The following is a 16,179-nucleotide window of genomic DNA, read 5'->3' on the forward strand; positions in this document are numbered from 1 at the left end:
CATACCCAGTACTATCAATAAATAACTACCAAGTAGCACCAGTAGCAAAAATAAAAACAAAATTCGCAAAAAGTTGATGTTAAATAAATAATTTTTTCTTAAACAATTTAAATAAAGATAAAAAATTAAACCTCTTGCTTCCCCCCTAAAGAAAACAAACTAGTGAAACGCAAAAGCGAGTGTGAAATACACGCCAAAACTGGACGTCGCAATGAATACCGTCAAATTCAAATAAACAAAAAAACTATTAAAGAAATACTAACGCGAAGTGCCACAGTCTAATACAAACAAAAAGTTGCTGGATTAAACTAAAGTTCCAAACTTGTTCACAAAACCCTCTCACAACGTCAGCATCATGGGCCTAAGAGCAAAAACAGCAACCACTACCACCACAGCTGCCACTATGAGCAGTGGTAATGGCAACAGTTCACCTTCGGCCAAACACAAGCTATTAAATGGTGCCCGAAAATTCAATAAGGCCTTTAGCCGCGGTAGCTCAACATTTGTTGGCGGCAATGGTTCACCGCCCATCTGTACAAAAATTCCCTCACCACCATGCCTGAGTCCCAACAATGGAAAAAATGCATCCCTATTTGATCCACTTTCATATAGTATACGCACCACATTTCGCAGCAGTTCAACATCAGCTTTAATGGTAGCCTCCATGGCGTCCAATATGCGTCCCCAGACACTTAATGTACATAATCATCAACAGACACCGGCGGATCATACACAATTATTTTTGGGGTATGTTTTTTTTCTTTTCTTTTGTTTTTGTTGTATTTTTAAGTTATTTTTTATTTTAAGTTTTTTATACAGTTGAATCGTGATTAGAGAAATTTTTTTTTTTTTTTTTTTTTTTATTATTTCTTTATTTACAATCTGTTTTTAAAAACAATAAGTAAATGGTATAAAAAATTGGACTTCGCATGTACATAACATAATATGAATTCTTAAAATTCAACAATTTTTATATATACAAGTTATATATTTATATATAATTTATTTTATCTTCTGTAAGGGAGATCGAGAATATCGCTTCGTTTCAGTCTTGTTATTTTGTCAGATTCATCTAATAAAACTATGGCCAACGTATTTACATGGTTACTTAATCTGTTTAGGTAACTGCTAGAAATTTGGTTTATTTCTTCTTTGATTGTGTTTATTCTTAGGTCCTGATGAATATGTGTGTTTTTCATGTACCATGGAGCATTCGTAATCATTCGCAGCGTTTTTGACTGGAACCGTTGAAGGATTTCTAAATTAGAGTTACTGGCAGTTCCCCATAGCTGGACACCGTATGTCCATATCGGTTTTATTATGACTTTATATAGCAGAAGTTTATTTTCTAAGCTGAGTTCTGATGTGCGTCCAAGTAGCCAGTACATTTTCTTCGTTTTTATCTTCAAATGTTGAACTTTAGTTTTTATGTGTTGTTTCCACGTTAACCTTTTATCGATATGAATTCCTAGATATTTCACGCAATCCTGTTTGGGAATGACCTCATTGTAGATATGAAAATCAGGACAGTTTCCTCTTCTTAATGTAAATGTTACGTTGACGCATTTATCGGGATTTACTTTTATGTTCCACCTGTTTAACCAGATTTCGATATCGCTTATTGCCTGCTGTAAAATTTCTGCAGCTTTGTTTGGACAGTCATCAGTAGCTAGTAAAGCAGTGTCATCAGCGTACGTTGCAACAGTGGTATCTGCATTAATAGGCATATCTGAAGTATATATGGTATAAAGAACAGGAGCTAAAACACTCCCCTGAGGGACACCAGCATGAATATTACATATATCCGATACCTCATTGTTAATTTTAACGTAAAAATGTCGATCACAGAGATATGATTTTAGTACTAAGTAAAATGGGGCAGGAATATTTATTTTTAACTTATACAGCAGACCATCATGCCAAACTTTATCGAACGCTTGTTTAATGTCTAGGAAAATACCTGGACAAAATTTCTTCTTCTCGAGAGCATCTCTGATTACGTTCACAATACGGTGACATTGTTCTGGCGTCCCATGCTTATGACGAAACCCAAACTGATAATCAGGAATAATTTGTCTTTCTTCTAAGATGGGTGATAACCTTCGTAAAAATAGCTTTTCAAAAATTTTTGAAAAGATAGGCAATAAACTAATTGGGCGGAATGACGACACCAATTCTGTTGATTTATTTGGTTTTGGTATCATTATTATCTCAGCACACTTCCAGTGTATGGGAAAGTGGTGAATCCTTAAAATTGTGTTGAAAATTTTACAAAGAAAAATTATTGCTTTTCTTGGTAAAGATTTAACGACATTGGCACAGATTTTATCAAATCCCGGCGATTTACTGATTTTAAGTCCGCTTATTTCATTGAGAACTTCTCTTGGTGTAATGTGCCTTATAGGAATATCCATTTGTAGGGGGGTTTCAAGGAATTGCTTAACTTCACTTGAGTCAGCATTTGAGTTCAGGTTAAACGGATAAAATGTATTTTCGAGATATTTTGAGAAAAGACTTGCCTTCTCAACATCATTTTGACACCAATTACCATTATCATCCTTAAGAGGAGTATTTTTTAAGATCGGTGATTTTTTCAAAAACTTTGTTGCACGCCATAGATAAAATTCGTTATTCGAAGGAACTTTTATATCAAGTTGTTTCAAAAAATCACCCACTTCTTTGTTTCTAAAATCCTTTAAAAGCCTCGATAGCTCCTTTGAGGCGCGGTTAAAGTTTGTTTTATCGGCTGGATTCCTTGTGATTTTCCAGACTTTACGCAATCTTCTTTTTTGTTTAATGAGCTGCTTTATTTCGAAGGAAACGTTACAGAGATTACCCTTTCTTGTGGATTCTGGTTTTACAGGGGTAGATAAAAAGGCAGCTTCATGAATTAAATTTGTGAGACCTTCTACTGCAGAGTCAAGACTGTCACTGGTGTCCATAGAAACAGATAAATCTATTTTTTGCTCAATCCAGTTTTTAAATGAATTGAGGTCAGTTCTTGATGTGAATAAATTAACGGATTTCTTTATTTTTTCAAGTACGGAACAAAAAGTTATTATTACTGGTGAGTGATCCGAGCTGAGGTCATTGCTGTCAGAGATGTCCAAGCTTCTACTACATATGCCTTTGTAAACGGCGAAATCTAATAAGTCCGGAATTTTTGCATTATCAGTAGGCCAATATGTCGGAGTTCCTGTTGATATAACTGAATAATTATATTTTTGAATGCATTTAAAAAGCTCTCTTCCCTTTGGATTTGTTAGGCGGGATGCCCACCATGGGTGCTTGGCATTGTAGTCTCCTCCGACTAAAAACCTCGGACCAAGTTTATTAAAGAAATCGTAATATTCTTGACAATGAATCGAATGTCTAGGCGGAGAATAAAGAGCGTAAATCAAAATATCTTCATTATCACATTTAATTTTAATTCCAGCTGCCTGTATATAATTTAATTGAAAATTATCCACCGATTCATATTTAACGTTTGATTTTATTAACACCGCTGATCCTCCGTGAGCTCGGTTATCTGGATGGTTGGCGGTGATTAGGTCATAACCTCTAATACGGAAATAGCTACGATTTGTAAAGTGTGTCTCAGACAAGAGACATATATCTATGAAATTGTTATTCAGGAATAATGTGAGTTCCTGCGTATGATTTGAAACGCCGTTTGCGTTCCATATGGCAATTCTTATGTTTAATCGCATAATTTTTTAAGAAGCATGGTCATCATGCTTATTAGAGTATTTGTAAGCTCCATTTGTTTGGTGAACATTTGTTCTATCTTTGACATAAAATTAGAAGAATCATTGCTTGGTTTTAATACGTCAGAATAAAGTACGTTTTGATTCTGCGCGTTCACATTATTATTTTGGTATACTCCGGTAAAATATGTGTTACTGGGTTCATTGGAAGCAACACGACCACACGCAGAAGAATTATTTTGAAACTTTTTCTGCCATAATTGTTGGTATATTTTACAACCTTTATAATTGGCCGTATGTACACCTAAACAATTCGTGCACTTCGGTTGTGATTCAATGCTTTTTGTGCATTCTGCTGTTGGGTGATCCAAACCACATTTAACGCAACGGTATGGCCGTTTGCAGTATGACTTAGTATGGCCAAATAATTGGCACCGGTGACACTGAATTAAATCAGTTGATTTTTTTGGGGGTTCAACCTGGACTGAAGCTTTTTCAATATATTTTAGATTATAAATATCTTTGTTATTCGGCTTAGGATCAAGGTCTACAAAAAACATAGGCAATGGCTTTTTGTCTTGTCGCCTTCTGACATTGACGATGTTTCTAACATCATGACCTAATGAGATAAGCATTGCTTTCAGGTCTTCTGTTGGATAACTATGATGTATATTTTTGATTACGACTCTAAAAGAACGTTCTCGTTTTATTTGATAAGTGTGAAAGACCTTGTTTTTTTCTTCCAGGAACTTTACGAGTTTCCTGAACGAATCAATCGATTTAACCATTATTTTGATTTGATCGTTCATTAACGATTTATAACAAAATTGCTCAGCTGGAATAACTTTACATATTTGTTTGACCATGTTATTTATGTTGTCCACATTCGGCACAAAAATTGGAGGTGGTTTTGATGCATCATCTTCATTAGTTTGTGCGTTATTGTCGATAACTTCATTAACATCGTTACTTTCTTCACTTAGTATGGCAAATTTGTTGGTAGATGTTGACGGTACATCGTTAGTCGACGTACATTGCTTCTTGCTTTGACTCGAATTGGAATGTTTAATGGTTCGTTTGTTGTTGTTTGCTGGTTCGACCTTTTGCCAGTTGTCTTCTTCACTGTCGTCACTCTCACTAGTATTCATGTTTATTGTTGGTACCGCACTTTTAGTGTCTGATAAAGGTGTTATGTTTTTTTTTCAAAAAAAGAAAAACAATTGAACGCCGTAGTTAATGATCATTAACTATGGTTAAAAAAAAATGAGGTGTTGCGAACTCGAAACTTTGCACGTCCGTTAGTAAGAGCGGTTGAACAAAGACTGATTAGAGAAATGTCATCGATAATATAGAAGTTCTCAGCGATAATAAACTTTTTTATAGAAAATGTCATCGATGATCAATTTTTTTTTTTTGGGAAAAGGTTATCGATAGTAAATTTTTTTTATATCATCGATAATAATATTTTCTGTCGACAATGTTATCGATAATAACCATAATTCCATATCAAATTACATCGATAATAACATTTGACATTGAGAATGTCATCGATAATAAGATTTTCCATAAAAAATGTCATCCATAACAACATTTTCCATAGAAAATGTCATCGATAATAATATCTTCTATAGAAAATGTTATCGATAATCACATTTTCCATAGAAAATGTCATCGTAATAACATTTCCCATATAAAATGTCATCGATAATAACATTTTCCATAGAAAATGTGATCGATAATAGAATTTTCCATAAAAAATGTGATCGATAATAACATTTTCTGCAGAAAATGTCATCGATAATAAAATTGTCTATAGAATATGTCATGATAATAACATTTTCTATAGAAAATGTCACCGATAATAACATTTTCTATAGGAAATGTCATTGATAATAACATTTTCTATAGAAAATGTCATCGATAATAACATTTTCTATAGAAATTGTCATCGCTAATAACATTTTCTATAGAAAATGTCATCGATAATAACATTTTCTATAGAAAATGTCATCGATAATAACATTGACAATAACATTTTCTTTGGAAAATGTCTTCGATAATAACATTTTCTTTGGAAAATGTCTTCGATAATAACATTTTCTTTGGCAAATGTCATCGATAATAACATTTTCTATAGAAAATGTCATCGATAATAACATTTTCTATAGAAAATGTCATCGATAATAACATTTTCTATAGAAAATGTCATCGATAATAACATTTTCTATAGAAAATGTCATCGATAATAACATTTTCTATAGAAAATGTCATCGATAATAACATTTTCTATAGAAAATGTCATCGATAATAACATTTTCTATAGAAAATGTCATCGATAATAACATTTTCTATAGAAAATGTCATCGATAATAACATTTTCTATAGAAAATGTCATCGATAATAACATTTTCTATAGAAAATGTCATCGATAATAACATTTTCTATAGAATATGTCATCGATAATAACATTTTCTATAGAACATGCCATCGACAATAACATTTTCTATAGAAAATGTCATCGATAACAACATTTTCCATAGAAAATGTCATCGATAATAACATTTTCTATAGAAAATGTTATCGATAATCACATTTTCCATAGAAAATGTCATCTTTAATCACATTTCCATAGAATATGTCATCGATAATAACATTTCCTATAGAAAATGTCATCGATAATAAAATTTTCCATGGAAAATGTCATCGATAATAACATTTTCTATAGAAAATGTCATCGATAATAACACTTTCTATAGAAAATGTCATCGATAATAACATTTTCTATAGAAAATGTCATCGATAATAACATTTTCTATAGAAAATGTCATCGATAATAACATTTTCTATAGATAATGTCATCGATAATAACATTTTCTATAGAAAATGTCATCGATAATAACATTTGCTATAGAAAATGTCATCGATAATAACATTTTCTATAGAAATTATCATCGATAATAACATTTTCTATAGAAAATGTCATCGATAATATAATTTTCTATAGAAAATGTCATCGATAATAACATGTTCTATAGAAAATGTCATCGATAATAACATGTTATATAGAAAATGTCATCGATAATAACCTTTTCTATAGAAAATGTCATCGATAACAACCTTTTACTTAAAAAATTCCATCGATAAAAATATTTTATCTAGAACATGCCATCGATAATAACATTTTTCATAGAAATTGTCATCGATAATAACATGTTGTATAGAAAATGTCATCGATAATAACACTTTCTATAGAAAATATTATTGATAACTTTTTCTATAGGAAAAATTTTTGATAATAACATTTTCTTTCGAAAATGTCATCGGTAATAATATTTTATATAGAAAATGCCATGGATAATATAGTTTTCCATACAACATTTTATCGATAATAAAATTGTCCATGGAAAATGTTATCGATAATAACATTTTCCATGGAATAATGTTATCGATAATAAAAATTTCCATGGAAAATGTCATCGATAATAACATTTTTCATAGAAAATGTAATCGATAATAACATTTTCCATAGTAAATTTGATCCATAATAAAATATTCAATATCGATATTATTATCTATAATAACATTTTCCGCAGAAAACGTTATCGATAATAAATTCTTCCATAGAACATGTCATCGATAAAAAAAATTTCCAGAATGTGTCATCGATAATAAGATTTTCAATCGGAACTATCATCGACAATAACATTTTCTATCCTAAATGTCTTCGATAATTATATTTTCTATCGAAAATGTAATCGATATTAATATTTTCTATAGAAAAGATCATCGATAATAACATTTTACGTAGCAAATGTCATCGATTATAAAATTTTCCAGGGAAAATGCTATCGATAAAAGCATTTTCCATAGAAAATGTTATCGATAATAACATTTTCAAATAAAAAATGTTATCGATAGTAACATTTCCCATAGAAAATATTATCAATAATAACATTTTCCATGGAAAATGTTATCTATTATATTTTTCTTAGAAAATTATCGATAATAACATTTTCTACTGAAAATGTAATCGGTATTAATATTTTCTATAGAAAAGATCATCGATGATAACATTTTCCAGGGAATCGATAATAGCATTTTCCAATAAAAAATGTTATCGATAGTAACATTTCCCATAGAAATATTATCTATAATATTTCCCTTAAAAAAATTATCGATAATAACATTTTCTACAGAAAATGTCATCGATAATGATTATTTTTATTTTCTAAAGAAAAAATTACCGTTTATAATATTTTGTATGAAAAATGTAATCCATAATTTATTTAAATCGTCATCAATAGTTATGTTATCGATAATAAAATTTTCCATAGAAAATTTTATCGATAATAACACTTTCTATAAAAAGTATCATCGTAACAAAATTTCCTATAAAAATATCATCGATAATTACTTTTTCCAAACACAAATTTCTAATCAAAATATCACCAATACCTGTTATAAAAATTGTTATCGCGTTTGTAATATTTATTATAGAATACCGCCCCTCCTAATCAAGATTCAACTGTATGTATTCCATATTTTGATTCTTTACTTATTTATTTCTTTGTTTATTTGCTTTGCATTTTTTGGTATTTTATTCCTCTTTTTTATTTATAAACATTCTTAATAACTTAAATTTATTACCATAATTTTTATTATTGTTTTTTTTTTCTTCTTAATTTTATATTTATGTTATTTATAATTTTAAACATTTTAAAAGATATTTTCTTCTTCGTCTATTTATTTATATTGCTCCCCTCACAAATCGTTTGTTCGCTCGTTCTCCCTAAGGGAAGTTGTTTTATATCCACACACATGCATACGTATACCGTCAGTTTGTCTGCACATTATCCTCCACATTGCACCACAACGTCAGTCTCTGTTGTGTACGTTTTTTTCTATTCAGTCATCGTTTATTTTAAATGTTTTTATTTTTTGCAAACGGTTTTTTTTATTTTTTATTTTTTGTTTTTGTTGATTTTTTTTCAAAACGATTTTCCTCCTCGTGTTTTGGTTATTATTAAATGCCAGCCATTCAGCCATCAACGCCACCATCACTAACACCACCACCACCATCGTCAACATTATTGTCAGCGTTTATATTCCGTTCTTCTTGTTATTGCAGTTTTCTTTTTTTTTTTGAGTGAAAAAAAAATATTAAAATAATCGACGACAATATCATTGAACTTGATCTTTAAAAACGTTAAGCGCGTTTTGCATTTTAATTAAAAGGCATTTAATTACCCCATGGAGGCCATTTATGACAAGTTTCCGTGGCATATTACAGAGCTTGAAGAGGAGATATTTTCCGGGGAAGATATTTGGAGGCAAATAGTTTTCTTTTAAAAGAAAAAATATACAACAATTATTCTGATAACAAGAATTCGAATAGGAAATCACTTCGATAACAACATTTTCTATAGAAAATATTGTCGATAAAATATTTTCTATAATCATGTCGATAATAATATTTGTTATGGAAAATTTTGACGATAACAATATTTTCTATAGAAAATCTTGTCTATAACAATATTTTCTGTAGAAAATCTGTCGTTTCTATTAAAAATCTTCCCGATAGCAATACTTTCTGAGGAAAATGTCTTCGATAACAATACTTTCTATAAAAAAAATGTTATCTATAACAATATTTTTTGTAGAAAATCTTGTCGATAACAATATTTTCTATATAAAATCCTTTCTATAACTGTCGTTTCTATAAAAATTTTGCCGATAAGAATTGTTTCTGAAGAAAGAATTGTCGATAACAGTACTTTCTATAGAAATTGTTGCCGATAACAACATTTTCTATAGATAGTGTTATCGATAATAATATTTCTATAGAAAATGCTGTCTATAACAATATTTTTAATATAAAATGTTGTCGATTACAATATTTTGTAAAGAAAATCCTATCGATAACAATATTTTCTGTAGAGAATTTATCAATTTTCGATAGAAAATCTTATCGACAACAATATTTTCTAAAGCAATTCTTGTCGATAAGAATTTCTTGTATGAAAAATTGTTACCGATAACAACATTTTCTATAGAAAGTGTTATCGATAATAATATTTCTATAGAAAATGTTGTCTATAACAATATTTTTAATAGAAAATGTTATCGATTACAATACTTCTAAAGAAAATCCTATCGATAACAATATTTTCTGTAGAGAATCTATAAATTTTCTATAGAAAATCTTATCGACCACAATATTTTCTAAAGCAATTCTTGTTGATATGAATATCTTGTATAGAAAATCTGGTCGATAACAATATTTTCTATAGAAAATCTTGTCGATAACAATATTTTTTACACTAAATCTTGTCGATAGCATATTTTTACTTAGAAAATCTTGTCGATAACAATATTTTTAATATAAAATGTTGTCGATTACAATATTTTCTAAAGAATGTCCTATCGATAACAATATTTTCTGTAGAGAATCTATCAATTTTCTATAGAAAATCTTATCGACAACAATATTTTCTAAAGCAATTCTTGTCGATAAGAATATCTTGTATGAAAAATTGTTGCCGATAACAACATTTTCTATAGAAAATGTTATCGCTAATAATATTTCTATAGAAAATGTTGTCTATAACAATATTTTTAATAGAAAATGTTATCGATTACAATACTTCTAAAGAAAATCCTATCGATAACAATATTTTCTGTAGAGAATCTATAAATTATCTATAGAAAATCTTATCGACCACAATATTTTCTAAAGCAATTCTTGTTGATATGAATATCTTGTATAGAAAATCTGGTCGATAACAATATTTTCTATAGAAAATCTTGTCGATAACAATATTTTTTACACTAAATCTTGTCGATAGCATATTTTTCTTTAGAAAATCTTGTCAATAACAATATTTTCTTTAGAAAATCTTGTCGATAACAATATTTTTTACACTAAATCTTGTCGATAGCATCATTTTCTTTAGAAAATCTTGTCGATAACAATATTTTCTATAGAAAAGCTCATTGATAACAATATTTTTTATGGAAAAAGTTATCGATGGCAATATTTTCTATGGAAAATCTTGTCGATAACAATATTTTCTGTAAAAAAATTATCGATAACATTATTTTCAGTAAAAAATGTTATCGATTACACTATTTTCAAAGTAACATTTTGTCGGCAACTATATATTCTATGGAATATATTGTCAATTACCCTATTTTCTATAGAAAATCTTGTCGATAAAAATATTTTATATATATATATATTTTTTTTTTCGATAACAATATTTTCTATAGAAAATCTTGTCGATAACACAATTTTGTATGGGAAATATTGTCGATAACAATATTCTCTACGGAAAATCTTGTCGATAACAATATTTTCTATGGAAAATCTTGTCGATAACAATATTTTATAGAAGAACTATACAAAATCATTGCGATCTACAAGAAGTTATCTCAGTGACCTTCCTTCTTCATAAAAAAAACTGATTTTAGTTACTCTCCACTTTGCCCCCCAAATTGATAACACTCAGAAACAGATGTAGAATCCATCATCGGAGTATGACTCAATTTATAGTTCTTATCAGTTGTGACAAATGACGTTAAATGCTTATCATCGATAAATAAGTACTTTTATTATTTTAGGGCTTACCTATCTTTGATGGAGTAGCTATACAATTGAAACTGACCAAGTCCATTGCGATAAGTTTGATGTTTGTTGCTATCGGAATTGGGACAATGTACGAAATTAACACCTCTATTCTTTCATGGTCAGCAAATGGGCTTTACATTTGGGGTACCTCAATTATTTGCAAAATATCCTCCCACAATTCTTACCACGCACCTCGTAAATATAATTTCATATCGCCCATTAACTGAACCTCAACCCCACAACCTGAAAGTGAGCAAGAAGAATAGTGGCAGACGCGAGAGGGAGACAAACAAAGCAAGTTGACAATGTTGTAAAAATTCAAATTGAAATAAAAGACACCAAATGAAACTTTATTCATTTCAATCAGAGACGATGAATTCATTGACCCCCACTTGTCACAACCATTAAACGAACATAAATAAATGATCTGTCATGAACATTTCAATTGATTATTGTCCGTACAGAAAATGGGGGGGACAGACTACATGGGCCGCCGCACAATACTATACACAGCATTACTGCACTTACACGCTTGTTGTTCCCTGATTGGCCCCGCTTACTTTGCTTGCTTGCTCATAATTTCATATGGTGGACAAACAAAATCGACAGCAAAAATTTCCTGTTTAGCAGAGTCTACATACAGTATGACACATACTCATGGAATGAATGAACAAACGACAACATCAACACACTGAACATACATGCGGAACCCATTTAAGAAGTCGTAAATTCATGTGTCAACTAGTAACTCTCCACACTACAGCTAAATGGAGAGGAGGGGCGGCGTTTCTTATAATTTGCGTCTTCCTTATTTTTGATTTAGGCCAGTTTTTGTTGTTGGTTGTTTTGCTGATATCTGTGATTTGCTTTGCTTGTTCATCAGCTGTCTTTCTTAACAGCGATCATTGATGATCACTGACCGACCTCACCGTACAATATATTAATTATTCTGTTCTGAATGAACGAGAAAAAGAAATAAAACAACAAAGACAAAAATCCTTTTTGTCTTAAAGTTGATTAAACCAGCTGGCTGACATCCGCAAAAAACTTTCCCTATCACTTGCTCATTCCAATTCTGATCAATATTAATGAGTAGGATTACAAAATGTATGTTCTTTGTTTGTCTCATGGGGATTAATCTGGATGCGGAACAAAGTCTTCGAAAGATCTTCGATGAGCAATGGATTTGTTGGCAATTTGATCTGCTGTTGTTGTTGACTCACCATCACAACACGTAATTGCAGTAAATATTTGACAGCGGTTTGGTTTGTCAATAAAAAATACGGGAGGGCCATAAACTGTTTAATGTTGTTGTGATTTTGCTTAGCTTTCAATGCACATACCGCCAAGCTTCTTGCCACCGCCCCAGTGACGCGATAACAAACTTTTTAAAATGTATCAGGTGTTCTGAAATAACTTGGATACCAACTCTCGTCCGTCTTCCGTTGTCTAGACAGGTCATTTGAAATGTCAATGACTCATCAGACAACCCGATACATTTTCAATCCTTTATTTGCCAATTTCGTCATTTAATGTAAAAATTACAACAACAATACAATTATTTAATTGGCATTAACTTGTTGTAATTGAAATTAAGCCAATTCATTGGAGAAGCACGCGAAGATAATTGATAATTCAATTAGAAATACAAGTAGAAAAGGGGGATAGGAAGCGGTGTTTTTCAATTTTAACATGTTTGAACTGATCTCGAATTTATGTCGATAACACGTTAAGCTTTGAAATGATTAACCACATTTTCCATAGCATTTTTTCTCGATAACTAATATTTTCGTTAACTATTTCTGTGGAAACTGCTATCGATAACAAAAATTTCTATTGAAACTACTGTCGATAACAACAATTTCTATCGAAACTGTTGTCGATAACAACAATTTCTATCGAAACTGTTGTCGATAATAACAATTTCTATAGAAAAAGTTGTCAATAACAACAATTTCTATCGAAACTGTTGTCGATATCAACAATTTCCATCGAAAATGTTGTTGACAACAACAATTTCTATAGAAACTATTGTCGACCAAAACAATTTGTATTGAAACTACTGTCGATAACAACAATTTGTATAGAAATCGCTATCGATAACAGCAATTTGTATAGAAACCGCTGCCGATAACAACATTTTCTATAGAAACCGCTGTCGATAACAAAAATTTCTATAGAAACCGATGTCGATATCAACAGTTTCTATATAAACCGCTGCCGATAACAACATTTTCTATATAAACCGCTGTCGGTAACAACAATTTCTATAAAAACTGTTGTCAATAACAACAATTTCTATAGAAACTGTTGTCGATAACAACAATTTCTATAGAAACTGTTGTCGATAACAACAATTTCTATAGAAACTGTTGTCGATAACAACAATTTCTATAGAAACTGTTGTCGATAACAACAATTTCTATAGAAACTGTTGTCGATAACAACAATTTCTATAACAACAATCTCTATAGAAACTGTTGTCGATAACAACAATTTCTATAGAAACTGTTGTCAATAACAACAATTTCTATAGAAACTGTTGTCGATAAAAACAATTTCTATAGAAACTGTTGTCGATAACAACAATTTCTATAGAAGCTGTTATCGATAACAACAATTTATATAGAAACTGTTGTCGATAACAACTATTTCTATAGAAACTGTTGTCGATAACAACAATTTCTATAGAAACTGTTGTCGATAACAACAATTTCTATAGAAACTGTTGTCGATAACAACAATTTCTATAGAAACTGTTGTCGATAACAACAATTTCTATAGAAACTGTTGTCGATAACAACAATTTCTATAGAAACTGTTGTCGATAACAACAATTTCTATAACAACAATCTCTATAGAAACTGTTGTCGATAACAACAATTTCTATAGAAACTGTTGTCAATAACAACAATTTCTATAGAAACTGTTGTCGATAAAAACAATTTCTATAGAAACTGTTGTCGATAACAACAATTTCTATAGAAGCTGTTATCGATAACAACAATTTATATAGAAACTGTTGTCGATAACAACTATTTCTATAGAAACTGTTGTCGATAACAACAATTTCTATAGAAACTGTTGTCGATAACAACAATTTCTATAGAAACTGTTGTCGATAACAACAATTTCTATAGAAACTGTTGTCGATAACAACAATTTCTATAGAAACTGTTGTCGATAACAACAATTTCTATAGAAACTGTTGTCGATAACAACAATTTCTACAGAAACTGTTGTCGATAACAACAATCTCTATAGAAACTGTTGTCGATAACAACAATTTCTATAGAAACTGTTGTCAATAACAACAATTTCTATAGAAACTGTTGTCGATAAAAACAATTTCTATAGAAGCTGTTATCGATAACAACAATTTATATAGAAACTGTTGTCGATAACAACTATTTCTATAGAAACTGTTGTCGATAACAACACTTTCTATAGAAACTTTGTCGATAACAACAATTTCTATAGAAATAGTTGTCGATAACAACAATTTCTATAAAAATAGTTGTCGATAACAACAATTTCTATAGAAATAGTTGTCGATAACAACAATTTCTATAGAAATAGTTGTCGATAACAACAATTTCTATAGAAAATGTTGTCGATAACAACAATTTCTATAGAAAATGTTGTCGATAACAACTATTTCCATAGAAACTGTTGTCGATAACAACACTTTCTATAGAAACTTTGTCGATAACAACAATTTCTATAGAAATAGTTGTCGGTAACAACAATTTCTATAGAAATAGTTGTCGATAACAACAATTTCTATAGAAATAGTTGTCGATAACAACAATTTCTATAGAAATAGTTGTCGATAACAACAATTTCTATAGAAATAGTTGTCGATAACAACAATTTCTATAGAAATAGTTGTCGATAACAACAATTTCTATAGAAATAGTTGTCGATAACAACAATTTCTATAGAAATAGTTGTCGATAACAACAATTTCTATAGAAATAGTTGTCGATAACAACAATTTCTATAGAAATAGTTGTCGATAACAACAATTTCTATAGAAATAGTTGTCGATAACAACAATTTCTATAGAAATAGTTGTCGATAACAACAATTTCTATAGAAATAGTTGTCGATAACAACAATTTCTATAGAAAATGTTGTCGATAACAATTTCTATAGAAACTGTTGTCGATAACAACAATTTCTATAGAAACTGTTGTCGATAACAACAATTTCCATAGAAACTGCTGTCGATAACAACAATTTCCATAGAAACTGTTGTCGATAACAACAATTTCTATAGAAACTCTTGTCGATACAATTTCTATAGAAAATGTCGATAAGAACTTTTTTAGAAAATTTTGTCGATAACAACAATTTCCATAGAAAATGTTGTCGATAACAACAATTTCCATAGAAAATGTTGCCGATAACAACAATTTTCATAGAAAATGTTGCCGATAACAACAGTTTCTATAGAAACTACTACAGACCCTTCCTGTAAGAAATGGTGCTTCTTTAGACCCTTCCTGAGAGATAGGGTGCTTCTATAGACTCTTTTTGAAAGATAGGGTGCTTCTTTAGTCCCTTTCTGAAAGAAGGGGTGCTTCTATAGACCCTTTCTGAAAGAAAGCGTGCTTCTATAGACCCTTTCTGAAAGATAGGGCGCTTCTGTGGACACTTTCTGAGAAAAAGGTTGCTTCTATAGACTCTTTCTGAAAGATAGGGTGCTTCTTTAGACCCTTCCTGAATGAAGGGGTGCTTCTATAGACCCTTTCTGAAAAAAAGTGTGCATCTATAGACCCTTTCTGAAAGAAGGGGTGTTTCTATAGACCCTTTCTGAAAAAAAGTGTGCTTCTATAGACC

General features: G+C 30.3%; 1 protein-coding gene across 10 annotated transcripts in view; it reads left to right on the forward strand.

The window, feature by feature from the left end:
- The window catches only part of raw (NDT-like domain-containing protein raw), a 95,945-nt gene that overhangs the window by 24,354 nt on the left and 55,412 nt on the right, over positions 1–16,179 (forward strand). For 3 of the 10 annotated variants that reach the window (XM_073966853.1, XM_073966854.1, XM_073966855.1), the window contains exon 2: positions 10–747. The exons of 3 other annotated variants lie outside the window; for them this stretch is intronic. In XM_073966853.1, coding sequence (XP_073822954.1) covers positions 356–747 — 392 coding nt within the window. In that variant the 5' untranslated portion in view covers positions 10–355. The remainder of the gene's footprint in view (positions 1–9; positions 748–16,179) is intronic. 4 more of the 10 variants (XM_073966852.1, XM_073966857.1, XM_073966858.1 and 1 more) reach the window with 2 other exon arrangements.

This window comes from Musca autumnalis, unplaced genomic scaffold (assembly GCF_047663935.1).
Source record: "Musca autumnalis isolate F117 unplaced genomic scaffold, ASM4766393v1 scaffold_2, whole genome shotgun sequence".
Taxonomy (NCBI): domain Eukaryota; kingdom Metazoa; phylum Arthropoda; class Insecta; order Diptera; family Muscidae; genus Musca; species Musca autumnalis.